This window comes from Fundulus heteroclitus, unplaced genomic scaffold (genome assembly GCF_011125445.2).
Source record: "Fundulus heteroclitus isolate FHET01 unplaced genomic scaffold, MU-UCD_Fhet_4.1 scaffold_106, whole genome shotgun sequence".
Classification (NCBI taxonomy): Eukaryota; Metazoa; Chordata; class Actinopteri; order Cyprinodontiformes; family Fundulidae; genus Fundulus; species Fundulus heteroclitus.
In genome coordinates, this window is record NW_023396519.1 from 376,738 (window position 1) to 391,982 (window position 15,245).

At 40.7% G+C, this 15,245-nt stretch overlaps 1 protein-coding gene across 1 annotated transcript in view; it reads left to right on the forward strand.

Annotated features, from left to right (window-relative positions):
• The first annotated feature begins 1 nt into the window (after position 1).
• zgc:153431 (CSC1-like protein 2) overlaps positions 2 to 15,245 on the forward strand; it is an 18,573-nt gene continuing 3,329 nt past the window's right edge. Inside the window, exons 1-9 of the mRNA XM_036128665.1 lie at positions 2 to 331; positions 5,825 to 6,046; positions 6,278 to 6,357; positions 9,528 to 9,569; positions 11,821 to 11,911; positions 13,499 to 13,536; positions 13,655 to 13,797; positions 14,911 to 14,962; positions 15,052 to 15,160. Of these exons, the coding sequence (XP_035984558.1) occupies positions 5,873 to 6,046; positions 6,278 to 6,357; positions 9,528 to 9,569; positions 11,821 to 11,911; positions 13,499 to 13,536; positions 13,655 to 13,797; positions 14,911 to 14,962; positions 15,052 to 15,160 (729 nt within the window). The 5' untranslated portion in view covers positions 2 to 331; positions 5,825 to 5,872. The remainder of the gene's footprint in view (positions 332 to 5,824; positions 6,047 to 6,277; positions 6,358 to 9,527; positions 9,570 to 11,820; positions 11,912 to 13,498; positions 13,537 to 13,654; positions 13,798 to 14,910; positions 14,963 to 15,051; positions 15,161 to 15,245) is intronic.

Below are 15,245 nucleotides of genomic sequence, written 5' to 3' on the forward strand. Positions count from 1 at the left end.
GTCTACGTAACATACTTCTATGTGGGACGGTCTAAACTTGCAGTTAGACAGGTTTTAGTTAGCCACTGTCGCTCTACCGGCTTACAGACAGATTAAATCGCTTTGTCGGCGGAATGTTGATGCAGTATAGAAAGATAATTTATCTAACCCCTTTCATTTAGTTCGTCTCAGTTCCTATTGCTGCCATTGGTTTGGACTTAAATTACCCAAGAGTTGCCTCAACCTGTTATCGAAGAGCTAAGCTAGCCGTCGTCACCGCCGCTCTGTTGACTGTTAGCTGCTGCTTGTGAACAGCGGGCAGTTTCTCCCCTCTGCTGCGCATTATTGCAAAGTAAGTTGTTGTTTGTTTGTTTTTTTTATTGTCGCTGAGCAAATGCTTTTAATTGTCATCCAACGATAAACCACTTTAGGAGCTCTCCTCCGGCAGAGACAGCATGTCTGTCTTTAAAACAACTTTTGTGCGCTGTCAGAACACAAGAAACATTGAGCATTGAAAAAAAAGCCATGGCGTTACCATTAGCGGTAGTAGGCTAGCATAGCTGAACAAATTGTTCTTTTTCCCACCTTCTTCGAGTTGTGTTTAGTGGTTAAATGCACGTTTCTCTGTATCAATGGTTGCAGTGTTGTTGAAAACTAAACACTCGTGATGGTATTAAATATATTTCTAGTACCCGCTGATTTGTACAGCCCACGGATTTCTCCTGCTCAACGCAACCCGATATTTGTTGTTGCCGGAGAAATTTGGTCTAGGGATTTAGGGGTGATCTAGCGGCAGGGGATCAAATTGTAAAATAAAGCTTCGGGAGGAGTTGGGAGATTGCCTTGCGTGAATTTAACAACCCACGCGTGTATTCTGGTCAATCTTATTAGCGGTGGCAACAAAAAGAAAAGGGGGCGATGCATTGGCATGTGTGCAGATGGAGAAGGAGTTGTCGTTTTCCAGCTGGCGTGATCGCCTCTGATAGATTTGCTGACCTGCGTCTCGTCATGGACGAAGGGACCAGTCAGAGCTCTGCCGAGATAATTAATGCTGTGGGTGATCCACTGCACACGCAGAGCCTATAAAGAGATTCATGTGAGCTCCCCTAATTTTTTTTACTACACGAGTCAGGGTGAACTATATAAACAGCATCTGGTATTTGTTGGAAATAAGGCAGATCCTTTATGCTGATGGACACAATAAAGAGCAGAATCCTTACATTTGTGTGTGAGCAACAAGTGGGGAAACAGCGAGATCCACACACACACACACACACACAATATACATTAAATAGAATCAGTGCGATAGAAAAGTCTACCCTAAATTATACAAGCAGAGTCAATTTAGCCTTTTTTTAAAATGAATTTTAACTTCTTTTTTCCCCCAGTTGTGCATTACAAGATTATAAAAGGGTTTGTTGAATGCCTGCTGCTCAAGGAGGGATGTTTTCAAGTCTTTATTGTTCCTAATTTGGATTGTTATGGCCTACAAGCGAATGAAAACCTTTATTCCATCTTTTCGGAAACTTTTGCTGCTACGCAAGGGCGATGAAGAAATAGTATTTTAATACAATTTTAATTAGGAGGTTTAGAGATGACGCTCAAAACGGATGACATTCATCTTGAAACGAAACTTTGTTTAAATGAAACCGTGACCAAAAATCCCCTTTTGTGTCATAATGTGCCGATTCTGATTTAGCTTATTTCTGATTATTTTCTCGCTTTCGCAATTTTGTGAGCTTTGTTTCAATTAAATGTATCAAATTCTAGGTATAAAGAGGGGGAAAAAAGCAAGCTTTCTGCAGATCCGCTGATAGAGGTAGAGGTTCTGAAAAGAACAGAAAATTAAAGCATTGAAAGATTATTTTTCTCCATCATTCATCGAATCATGGCTCCATTACAAATTTAGACCATGCTGTTTTTAACAATTAATAGATGACATGATTTCTTTCCAGTGTTTCAGCTGCTGATCACTATATTAGAGACACTCAAATTTACTGCTTAAATTGATTAGTGCATCACTACTTTTTGACATAAACAGCTTTGATTTGCTTGCAATATGACACTAAAAGTATTTATGGTGTTCATTCGGTGGTTAAATTTCTGCTGATTTATTTCTTTTTTGACCTGTAAATAGCATAAAGAATATACATATGTTATTAGATCTAATAATACACGTTAATTAAAGCCTCCAATAATGCTGATAAGACTAAAATGCTAATATTAGCCTTACTGGTAACAACCTGTAAATCACTGACAGCTTCCCAGGCTCTAATCATCAGACGTTGTCTATACTGTAGGTGTTGCATAACAACGCCACAGTACTGTGTAAAATCCTGACTGGTGAGATTAAAAGCAGAAATGGAAAAAGCTGAACGAGCTTCTGGTAAATTAGAAACATCGGTTGCAGATTTCAATACGTAATACTGCCATGTTTTCATATTTAAAGCTAAAACGACGTTAGAACTCAGTTCTAAACCACCAATTACACTAAACGGTTTACATTTATAGGTAGAAATGCTTTGTTTATACAATTCTGCCGACTCCCTAGGGTGTATATTTATTTATGTATTATTTTTTGTTACTATTTTCACTTATCTAAGTTTATTACCAAAGCTGATGATGAAAGACATTTTGTCGGACCCCATGCATCTGTGATTATGGTACAATATTTTTCTTTGTTCATAACTATTTGCAGGGTCACAACATCGATTTAAAACCCGAGATGCAGTTATTTGCTGCTAAAATTTCTTAGAAACATCAGGAGTGGGCCACTGCTGTACGCTGCCGAGTTCAAACGCGTCCATAAGCGTGTCGCCGGGGGCTGAGATGACGGCGTGCGCGTCATTTATATGTTCCCTGGACCGGTTATTTGAAACAAAGGCATCCTGTATGGGCCGCAGTTATTCTCTGTTAAATCGACCCGCTGGGAAAAGATGGAAAATGAATTGTTAATAATCGCTTACAGTTCTTTCCAAAAATCATTTCCTGCTCGGGGAGTCCATCCACATTCTTCTTGGTGTCAGTCATAGAAAGTTAGTATGTGGCTGGTGCTTGGTTGGTTGGCTGGCGCTTTTTTTTTTATAAAGCATGAAACAAGGCTTGGTCAAATAGTTGACTAAAGACCAGAGGCTCGCTGAGCGATGGAAAACAGCGCAGATAAAAATCTCTGGTTCTCTGGAGCTGTAACAAAACCACGGGAGGTCTGAGAGGACATGGTGGGTCCAGGTGAAGTCTAGTGGACAGGGGAGGTTTTGTTTTGGACCCTTTGACCTGCAATCAGCGTTAAGCGTGTCTTTGAAATGACCTGCTTCTGTGTTTTGTAGCCTCGGGTTACATCGCTAGACAGAAGGCACAGGCTCTGTACATACCAGCAACCGCATGATACCAATGTCATGAAGTCCTTTAAGGAAATGAAACCGCATCAAGTCCAGCTTCTACACAAGGACACGACTCCGAGCTCATCTCATGATCCATCACGAGCTCCTCTGCACATCTTTTTAATTCCTATGCCTCGTTCTAAGGATCTTTATCCGAGCGCACGTCAAAAACGCCAACTAACATAAACTCACAGCTGGCTTCTGCTGAATTGCTATTTAGAATAAATATTTTTGTTTATTAAACCTGCAGCGTATCTGCTGTGATCGCTGTTTTTTTTAATGCATTGAAACAAAACCAAGTCTGTGCAGAGATGCATCACAAACGGGGGAAGATTTGCCAGTAAAGAAATCGTCTTTTTTTTCATTTTCCTGAATTGCTTCACTAGTTCCTCATGTTGCAGGTCTTAAAAGCCGCAGGGCGCCCGTGATCGGCGGCGGTGTGTGTGTGTGTGTGGGGGGGAGTCGCCGGGGAGTGCTTGTTGTGTGCCTTCCTGGGTTGAAACCAGTCCATTCGAACCGGCCCGTCTCTATCGGTTTATTGTTCAGCTCTGGCCGTGGCTCTCCAGTGATATCACAGCATTCCAGGGAGAAGATAAACGAGTTAGTGTTAGGACAGATGAGCAGCGTTGTGGATTGGGCCGATAGTGGTGGGCAGAGCGGCTCGGTGTCGAGAAGCGCAGCTAAAACGCGGTTTGGAAACCCTTTGAGACTTCCCTAAACCCTTAGTCAATATTTTGTGCCCCTTTTTTGCAGTTTAAAGCCTTTAAGTGCCTTGAGATGACATATTTCATGATTTTGCGCTATATAAATAAAATTGAATTGTATTAAGTCATTGCAGTATTTTTCACAGGGCCCTAAAATAAGAATAAAGCCTTTTCCACCTTTTGTTTTGCTTATAGGGAAACCAACGGTGGTCATGAGTCGTTTCTGGGTGTTTCCAAATCCGATTTTCGTTCAGATGACTCCAGCTATTGATTGAACAGCTTTATGTTGTCTGCCGTCTTTCCGCTTCTTTTTAAATTTGCTCCCAGTTCGAAACCGGCGCTTGTGTTGACGTCCTGAACACGGAGCTCCGTGTTGGAAAGTCTACAGTAAAGCTAGATGCATTAGTGAAGTGCATCATACATCATTTATGCTGTGTGTCTACTCGGGGGACACGCGCTTACTTCTGACTATTTTACAGCTAGACTGAAACTGAGGGCTTATTTTTTTTTTTTTTTGAAATAAAAATGCTGATTGTTTAGACTCTTGCTTTGTTGCTGGTGAGATGGATACACTTCACACATAATCCTCTCATACACACCCTGCCCTGTTCAACATGCCATCTTGAACATATTTAGACTTGGATGTTTTTATTTAGGTTATTGCTTTCAGCGCTGTTACATCTGCCGGGGTTTTCTGGTTTTTCTGGTCTTTGCTTTTATGTTTGACTCCAACCTGCTAATGGGGACTAGAGATGGAAATTAGCCGCACGGCCATAGTCTCCTGTGTTTACACGTGATGTTTTGTCCTATTTAATGGGGAAAAATTACCTCATTGTGTTCGTATCCTGATACGCAGCTCAACTGCCTTGTGGTTTTTTTTTTGTTTTTTTTTTCTGAGGTGCGTCATTAAAAAGAAAGAACGGCATAAGAAATGAAATCTATAGCCGACCCATTGCAGGCTTCGTCTCCTCACGATGACTTTTCAACCTTCTTGCTTTTATAAATCTGAACAAGTTAACTCAACTGGAGAGAGAATTTCTCAAATATCCTATTCTTTGCAGGAAGTTACTAAGTTCAAACATTTTTCTGTCTTCCTAAAGTCATGTCTTCACACGTCAGCCGTAGTCCAGGAACAGAAAATGTTTTTTTTTTTTGTTTTTTTTTCACTCTGTCATACATTTGGTGAAAATGCAATGTTGAAATAGCTTTAGCTTAACAAGAATCTTGTGTTTATTTACCTTCCAAATCGTCACTGTTTATGTTTTACACAACCAAAGATATTTCCAAGCAGCTGAAATGTTTTTTTTTTTTTTTCTTCTGACAAGAGAGGGCAAAGTGTAGTAGCTTTTAATTCAATCAGCTGCTGGGAAGTGAGCAGCAACAGGTAGGGGAGGGGGAGCACTACATTATCCTCTGTGCCATCCAGCTGGAGAAAGCTTCGGCCATTCCGGCTCTCGCTCTCGGCTCTCATCCAAAGCACTTTAAACCCAAGCAGTGGCAGCGTGAGAAATTGAAACTGTAACTTTTTATAAAAAAAAAAAAAAAAAATCCTGATACCGATCACCCTCCACGCCTGACCACAGCGACAAAACGCCAGTCTCAGAGCGGGAAAAAGCCGTTTGCCATGCATGCCCTAACGTCTCCTGATACGGCTTCTCCCTTTCTTTCCCGCTCAGCCTGATGGAGAAACGTGAGGAGTCTGGCTTTGACGCAACGCCGCTTCAGTGCGCTAAGCTGCAGAAATGTGTTTCTTCTCCGCAGGGCGTCGACATGCTGCAGTAGTTGAACTACGGATTGCCGGAGTTCACGATGGGCGCGTCGTTGCCCCATCAATCTCGCAACGAGAATGTCGGCGCATCAGATACCAACAGCACCTCCAACAAGGACTACTGCTACTCGGCTCGGATCCGCAGTACGGTCCTCCAAGGATTACCCTTTGGTGGCGTGCCCACTGTCCTCGCCCTCGACTTTATGTGCTTTCTGGTGAGTGTTCATCTCCTCCGTCTGCGTAGCCCAAAACATCGGCGCCGAGTTCAAAAACCCGCTCTGCTGACGACGTCCAAGTTCTTGTACTTTTTTCCTTTACTGACCTAAAATACTTCTAGGAACGTGTTTTGGAGCGAGGAGCTGTTATGCAACTTTTGTCTTTGTCCTCGGTGGTGTAAATGAAGGCGGTGCAGGCGCTAACACGGGCTGTTTGTCGTGTGCCTGCAGATGCTGCTGGTCGTGTTTTCCGTGCTGAGGAAACGAGCATGGGACTACGGGCGCCTCGCCCTGGTGACCGACGCCGACAGGTAATAAAACGTGCCGACAGCGCGGGAATGGCTTGTTTGGAAGAATGGGAAATGTTAAATCACATTCCAACTAGGGCTGGGCGATATGGATTAAAAAATAAATCTCCGATTTTATCATACCAAATCCGATTAATCGATTTTTTTTTCCTCCTTTTTGTTTCATAAAAAGAAATAAAAGAAATTATTTTAAAACCTTGCTTTTTATGTCAAGCATTTCGTCAAGGAGTTGACCTGAATTCAAAGTGCAACTAAAAACAAGCTGTGAAACATGCCTGTAAAACAAGATGGCAGACGTGCCATTATAAACAATGAAAATATAACAAAACATTTACACATTGAGCTAAGAACAGGCTTCACTGCACTTGTGAACTTCAAACTAAGTTAAAAAAAAAGTAAATAAGTAAATGAAGTACCTCGTATTATGGTAAAAAAAAGTTTCCACTTAACAATATTTTGACAATAATTTTGCCTAAACATATATTCAGCATCACATGCTGTTCTCTTCATGGAAACCCAATGAGTGTATTGGCAAAATAAAATCCAGATTTTCCAAAAATGAAATCTTAAAGAATTGTAAATTCGAATTAATCGATTAAATCAATTTATCACCCAGCCCTAATTCCAACATTCAGAGGTTATTTTGAAAGCAGAATTTCTCTACTGTATTATTCATTTTCAATAAGGAAAACGCAGATGTGTATTATTGGGTTTTGTTTTTGTTTTTTATTGTCTTTAAGGACATTTTTTTTATCCATTTCTCCACATTGTACTTTTTCCTTTAAATGTAAAGTTGTCACAACTTTGATGTATAGTTTGCTTCACTGGTTTGCTCCATACAGGATTCACTGTTCTGGTCTACTGCAATGTTAACATTGACATTTGATCTCATCAGCAGAAGTCTTTTAAAAGAAACATGGATAGCATCGCATACAGATTACCACCTTCTTTGACACTTTATAATTTTATGTGTGAATAAATTGCATTTTTTTTTACCTAAACAAACGGATATAAACCACAAAGCTATGAGAAACGTAAACTTTAAGGAAGCTTAAAAAATAATGCCTTTATATTTAATCCCAAACTGTATGTTTGGATGTCTTTGATCCCTTTTTTTTATTTTCTGTGTCACTCAAATCAATCTACCTTATTATAAAGTATGTTTTCCAGGAATAATGTTCCCAAACATTGACATGGCTACAATGCAGTAACAAAGCAAGGCAGTATTATGTTTCAGCCTCAGGGCCATGCTTTCAGCTTGCATTTACTCATTGATTTGGTTCTCCTGGTATAAGTCCCAGGCACATTTATTGGCACCATTGGTAAAATTGGCTAAAAGCCCCAAAATAAAAACAATCAAGCTGGAAATTTGAGAAGAAATCCAGCTTGTAATTTGAGTTCACTTATTCTATGAAGAGGGGGGAAATGATTGCGCTTAACCCAAAGTTGGCCAATTATTTGTGTCCCTGTTGTCAATAGTTAAAAACCCCTTTCCCAGCAGCACTTAATGGGACATTTCACAAGGTTGGAGCAAACAGAGAGAACGATCTTTGACCAGCCTTCTGCACACAATCTCTCTAGATTGTCCAGAGTCTAGGTCCTCTGTCGTGGAGTCTTCTCATTTCTATCCTGATTTGGATCATCATCCTGTAACAGGACCCATTAATGACACGTTTTCAGTTATCTGGCAAACGGCAGAAATGTTTTGTTTTTTTTCCCCTCAAAATCATCCGGTACACTGCTATGATATTTTTGCCTGAAACGATATCCAGAAAGGCACTGATGATATGATTAAATTGTTTTGCACTAACTCGGAACACATAATCTGTAATTTACATTTAGTCCTCCCGCTACACATCTGACCATTAAGCAGGCTTGACGTTCTCATGTTTTTTTGTAGCGACAGGTTCTGGTTCCATTGTGTGAAAAGAAATTCAATATCAGGAGAAAGTTACAAGTTTAAAAACTCATGAACTCATTTGGACCAAAGTAGTAAAAATACTGATAGACAGGAAACTGGTGTTTTTTTTTTTTTTTTTTAAACCTGTGCATGTGTCTCTTTCAATCCAGCGATGATTTGTTGCTTTTTATTTTTTTTAGCGGTTTCTTTATTATACAGGTGGAGCAGTAATGCGGCTTGAGGTTGGCTGATGTGGTTAACCTCAGTTAATACAAGATTTAATCATGTTGGCAAAACATTTTCACACGGGGCAAGGTTGATTTAGTTAGCTCTTCTCCCTTAATAAATCAAATCATTATTTAAGTCCTTTTTTTTGCATTTACTCAAGTTATCCTTGTCTGATTAAAAAAATCTGTTTAATCTGAAACATGCAAGATAAAAAAACAACTTTGTGACACATCAAATACTTTTGTATATGAACGTGTTGTCCTCCAACAGACTGAATCTGTATTTGCCACTGCCTGTTGTCGTTGTAAGTTTTTTTTTTTTTTTCTTCTTCCAAAAGAAGCAGGCAAAAAAAAGGGGAGCCAGAAAAAAAAAAGTGTCAGCAGTTTGTATTTTTGTAGCAACAGTCAACTCTGCCACAAGTTTGTGTATTAACAGAACTTGGTCAAGATTAGTTTAAATTAACTTTTTCTTATATTCCATTGGTTTCTGTAATCAACATATTTACTACTAGGTACTAGGTTCAAATGATCACAGTTGAGGACACATTGGGAGAGTTTTAGACTTAAATCCCAGATCTTGAGTCGGCCCAAAGCTTTGAAGGGTTATTCTACCTCACAGGGAGGGGAAAAGGGCTGACCGAGTTGAAAGAAGGCAGAGAGTCCTTGACACAGTGCTCCATTACCTACATTGCCCAGCTGGGATTGTGTTGCGTCACGGCCTCACTGTTTTTCCAGCTGCGTCTGAGCAGAGAACGGGGTTGTAGCGCGGAGGGAGGATGTGAGGAGGCGGCAGCACGGGACGCTTTTATAACAGACAGGATATGGACTTTGTAGTGGATTCACATAATCGTTAAAAACATGGTGTGACCCCGTAAAATAAACGTTTGCTGAGTCACAGAACACGATTCAGTTTTACCAGATCGAACAGATTTTTTTTATAAACTTTCTTTACCACCTCCTTCTATTTTTGTCCACCGGTGCTTTTAAGTCAGCTTAATGCTCTTTGTTTTGCTTTTTCTATTGTTTTTTTTTTTTTTTGTCATCAGATTGAAGGATCAGCGGTATAGCCGTCTGGATGATCAGGAATAGTATGTTTACTCGCTGCCTTTTTGTTTCTCTCTCTCTCTCTCTTTTTTCCAAACACTAACTGTCCGTGTTGGTCAGGCTGCAGTGGGTTTTTTTTGTTTGTTGTTGTCTTGATGATTTAATAATTTTTCTTCCTCTGATCCATTTCTCAGTACGAAACCGCTGGCCGCTCTTTGTCCATGTCGCCGTTGTACTATTGCTGTCGGGTGTCCCTGTTCTGTCACTCTCCTAATCAGATCTGTGTGTGTTAATCTGTGTATTGACCTCCTTTTTATGAAGCTTGAAGTTCTCCTGTGTGAGCGCGCTGCATGAGCCACACAGTCCGGACACCGGTGGGGAGAGGTAATGCTTCCCCCCCCCCGACGCGCGGTTTAACGTAGACGGGCGCCGCCCCGAACGTGGCGCTTGTGCGGCGCATTTAGGCTAGCAGACCTTAGATGACTTATTTCTCCTTTCAGGAATGTGGGAGAGGAGGCCTCCGGCTCTCTCCTCGTTCCCCTTAGAGCCGTGAATGATCTCACTCTTGAACGTAGAGTTGGTCTGTTTCCAGCAGAGTCACGCTGCTCTTCGCGTTCTCCAGCTGCTTTAGTATCGTACTCTTTCTGTTTGCCTCCCAGGTGGCCGCTGTCAAACCTATAAATATTAAATGATAACATCTTATTGATTTATAATCAAGAGCACCGATGGCTCTGCTGGAAAAAAAAAAACATTCTGTTAGAGATGCACCAATCAGAATATTATGGCTAATCTCCTGTTTTTTTGTGAAGCTTCGACTGCCTGTACCAATTTGATCCAGTTCTGATTTTTGAACTTTAAAAAAAAAAAAAATGTCAAAGAGGCAGCTGTAAGGAAAGCGATATTTCTGTTGGCCTTCCTGCAACGAGCGCTCAGTAATTATTTATTTTAGGAGTAGTTGTCACGCTGCAGGTGTGAGAGACCAGTCGCTCTAACACAGTTTTTTGCTAGTTTTTAAAATAGTGAAACCCGTGAAACTGTCTTCATGCATTCAGGTTTTCTCAGGGCTGTACGTCACACCTGAGCTGCTAATGATTTAATTACAAGTAGGAAAGGGTGAGATTTGCTGATTTGTTTTAATGACAACCACTGTTAGCTATACAAGTTGACAACATATTATTACTCACTATTTTATGAGTTCAACTACGAAAGGAAAATATTTACAAGTAGACATTTTACCCAACTATGTGTGCCACTGGTTTAAAGAGATAAAAAAAAAAAAATATCGGAAGTGCTTGGTTTTTACTTTGCACAAAGCTACATTAACTACATTCTGGAGACGCAAATCCATTTTTAATGTTGGTCTTTGTATTGCTTAGCGAGCGCAGACTTTCCCAGAAAGAACTGCAACAGAATTAAGAGACTTTTTTTTTTTTTTTTTATGGCTAGGAACCTGAAACATCGTGCCGAGTACAAAGAGAACACGGCAATGCCGTTTTAATTGTTTAGAAGGAAGGGTTAGCATAGCAAAAAACAGCCGCCCTCCATGTTAATTCCCTAGAAAACTTTTCTTAACTCAAAACACAACTTAACTTTCAAAAGACTGCCAGCGTTTCCAAATGCAGCATGTCCCATGAAAGGCGGTAGATAAAAAGCTCAAGAAGATAAAACGGCAACTTTGCTGTAATATCTGCAGCCGTTCTGTTACCTGCTGAACGACCGAAGACATGTCAAGACAGAACGTCTGGTCTCTTATCGAGCTCTTACATCTCTAAATTTGAGTCTTAATCGCTCAGTACCATCATCCACACTGAAGAGTGTTGTCATGATGGCTTCCTAAAACTTAACATGGTGCGTTTTTTTTTAGTTTCCAAACAGCCGTCTGCAGGCCGGAGCCAATAAAGCTGCAAATTGCCTAATTCCAGCCATCAGCTGATTTCTTGTTGCATCTCTGAAATCTTCCTCTACAGCCGTAACTCATTAAGTCCTTCTGTGAGTGTTGTCCTTTGATTTTTTTACTCTGCAATGCTTTCTTTATTCCTGACAGCAATAACAAAGTAGGCTCTTATCTTCTTCCGTTGCATGAAATGGGGCTACAGAGATTGCTCTCACGGCTCACGCCGCGGTACAATCTCTTCCGTGGGTTTCAGGGCATGCTTCTCTCTACTGTTTTATCTTTTTCAGGGCTGTAGGTAAACCCTCTGTTCTGTGACATAGAGCAGTATCAGCCCAGTCCGTGTCACGCAGGTCATGCTTTTTATGCGACAACATGCATATCTCCCGTGTCTCTGTCGACAGTGTGTCCTCCGCTGTGCCGTCGGAAACGAACGAACGCTATGCACGCCTGGCGTCGGTCTCAAGCTCAGTGGACATAGACCAGAGGGACACCGTGAGTAACATGTACTCGCTACAGGAGGAAATACGGGTGCAACTTAATAAACATTGGAATACAACCAAGGAGTTGATTTATTTCAGTAAAATTAAACAAAGGGATTTTTCAAGCCTTTATTTCTGTTTAATCTGATGATTTTATTAGTATGACTTATGATCTATAAATAATAAAGTTATATTATGGCCTACACAATCATGGGGACGAGTGCCGGCTAGATGGTTGTCCAGCAGACGCCTAGCCTCGTGAGACCATCCTGATCTCGCGAGCTTTCAAGGTTTCACTCGCAGATCAGTCTGGCTACTTTCCGTTAAAGAAAATTTGGAGCCGTTCACCAAACGGACGTCCAATCAGCGTTGGCTTTGAGGCGGGTTGAGGTGTGACGCAACGAGAAGCGCGACAGTTCAGTCTAAAGAACATGGCGGCTTCAGCCGATGAAACTAGCGTTAGCGTGGCTATCGAGCAAGTTTTATCGGAATTACAGAGTATTTCTCTGCTGAGCTAACGAGCCTTTACCTGCAGCAGCAACAGTAGCTTGGCTTGTGGTTGTGTTTTCGTCGTCGCTGTTAGCACGTCATATGCTTCGTTGATCTGATTGGTTTATTTGGCCCGTCTATCACCAACATAGGCCAATCAGCTAACCAGTATTTTCGCCCCTTCCCAAAATTACTTCAGCGGAAGGTTTCCAGATTGATATGCGAAGCAAATCCATCTGGCGGAGTCAGGTTAGCAGGCCGAGGGCTCTTGCAATCGCAAGTGCGGTATTTCCCCCACAGACCACCAGGGCGGCCGAGAAAACCTTTGTTCGACCTGAAATAACTCATTTAATCATCCAAAACGGTATGAAACACATTAATTAACTGAAAAATGTTGCATAGTATGCCTTTAAGTTATATTGTGGCCTACATAATCACAGGGAAGAGTGCCGGCTAGATGGTTGTACAGAAGACACCCTCCATAAGGAAAAAAACGCCTCAAAAGGCCACTGCCAAAGAAGCTGGCTATTCAAAAAGGCATGTGCGTCCAATTAGAGGAAAGCTGGGTGGGAGGGAAAAGGACAACAAACAACAAAAAAAAGATGCACAAGGAGAACTACAGCTTTGAGAGGACCGTGAAGCCAGAACCACTGGAGAGTGGAGGAGTTTTACACGGTGTGGACTACTGGTAGTCACACAGAGACGTATTTAGAGTCCAAAGTCTTTTAAAATTAAAACATATTTTGCATTTAGTTTGAGTTGCTGTGAGGATTTTCCAGTCAGTGAATTCGGTTTTCCAGCAGACCTTCAAACCTTCAAACATTGCTAATGGTGCTACCATTACCGGCTCCCGGCTTTAATGACCCTCGTATCACTGCGCTCGATTGGCCAGCAAATTGTTGTCGAGTTTTGTCAAGACGAAGACGAGAGGCGTTAAAACCGACAACGCAGACGAGTTAACGGCTGCTACTAAAGCAACCTGTACAGTACATTACTTAAACAAATGAGCTTCTCGGTTATATGCTAATTTACTGAGTTGCACCTGTAAAGTTTGTTCAAACAGAACATTTTGTCTTTACGTGTGAAGACTGGTTCCTCTCTTGTGTTTCAGGGCTTTTGCAACTGGCTCACTGCCGTCTTCCGCATCAAGTGAGTCCGCCTCCTCGCTGATTGTCGTGACAAAGCCGCTTGCACCTCTGGGCAAACGCCTGTTCTTCCTAATCCGAGCGGGCCTAACGTGTGTGTTTGTCTGGTTTTCTCTCTGAAGGGAAGACGAAATAAGGGAGAAGTGCGGCGAAGATGCGGTGCATTACTTGTCCTTTCAGCGGCACATCATTGGCCTGCTGGTTGTGGTGGGCGTGCTCTCTGTGGGCATAATCCTGCCCGTCAACTTCTCAGGGAACCTTTTAGGTGAGCTGGCCCAATGTTGCTGGAATTTCATTTAAATTTTCTCATTTCATCATTTTGTTATCCTTCAAGTAAAAGTGGTACCCAGAGTCTTTTAAATGTGTGCTGTATATAATGAAATATTTGATATCAGTGTTGCATTTTGCACCTGTTAACTTTAATACTTTAAGCGTTCCACATTTCATTTCTCTTTCGTGACGGCGGTGATCTGCGGCCGCTTTTCATGCCACTTCATGTTGTTGCTTCCTCGTTGCTGACGGCTTTCAGTGTCTCTGTTATGTTTTGATAAAAAGTCTTAAGCAGTGTTGTATAGTAAGTATAAATACTTCACTACTGTACTTAAGTATATTTTGGAGTACTTTATACTTTCCTCGGGTATAATTTTTTTTGATAACTTTCGCTTTTACTTCACTATATTTTCGAACTTAATTGCATACTTTTACTCCAATACATTTTCAATGTTTGGTTTAGTTACTCGTTACTACAAAAAAAAAAAAAAAAAAAAAAAGAGAGAGAGAGAGAGAGAGAATTTGTATAGCACTGACCTTACTTGAAGAAGAAAAACTGAAAGCTTACAAAAAGGTTGTATTTTCTGTCTAAACTTGGTCTAAATGTCTCCTGCACTTGGTTGTTTATATTATTTTAAGTGAATTGGACTTTCAAAGTTTACCAAAATGTAAAAAATGTCATTCAAACTGCATTTGCTTTGTTTTACTTTTTACTTATACTTTTCAATACATTACTTGAGTACATCTATTTTTGCATTAATTTTCATACTTAAGTACAAGACATTTCAGATACTTTAAGACTTTAACTCAAGTAACATTTCAGTCAGTGACTTGGACTTTTACCAAAGTCATATTTTGGAGAGGTACCTATACTTTTACTTGACTCTGAGATTTCAGTACTTTATACCACACTGGTCTTAAGTGATGATAAATCAGTTTTTTCACTATTTAAGCTGCTTATAAACCACACGTCTGGCTTTAAGGAAATTAAATATAACACTTAAAAGGTGTAATGAGGAATAAATTTGAGCTTTGACCTGCACATATGTTGTTTGATTTGGTCGGCTCTTATAAAGACCTTATCTTTCTTCTTTTTCCCCTCCCACAGAAAACAAACCATATGATTTTGGGCGAACCACTATAGGAAATCTAAACTCAGAGTAAGTCCTGCTTATACTGTCCCTTTACTGAAACAGTGTTTTGTGGCTTTGGTTAGAGTCTTTATCATGCTAGTGTTTTATTTCTACAGGGATCCACTACTATGGCTGCACACTACCTTTGCATTACTCTACCTGTTACTAACCGTGTACAGCATGAGGCGGCACACCTCAAAGATGCGCTACAAGGAGGATGATTTGGTATGGATTCCTACATTTGGACTCTCTCTTTACATAATAGTTTATTATGTGTTGTTGGTTATCACCTGTTTTCTTTTGTTTTTCC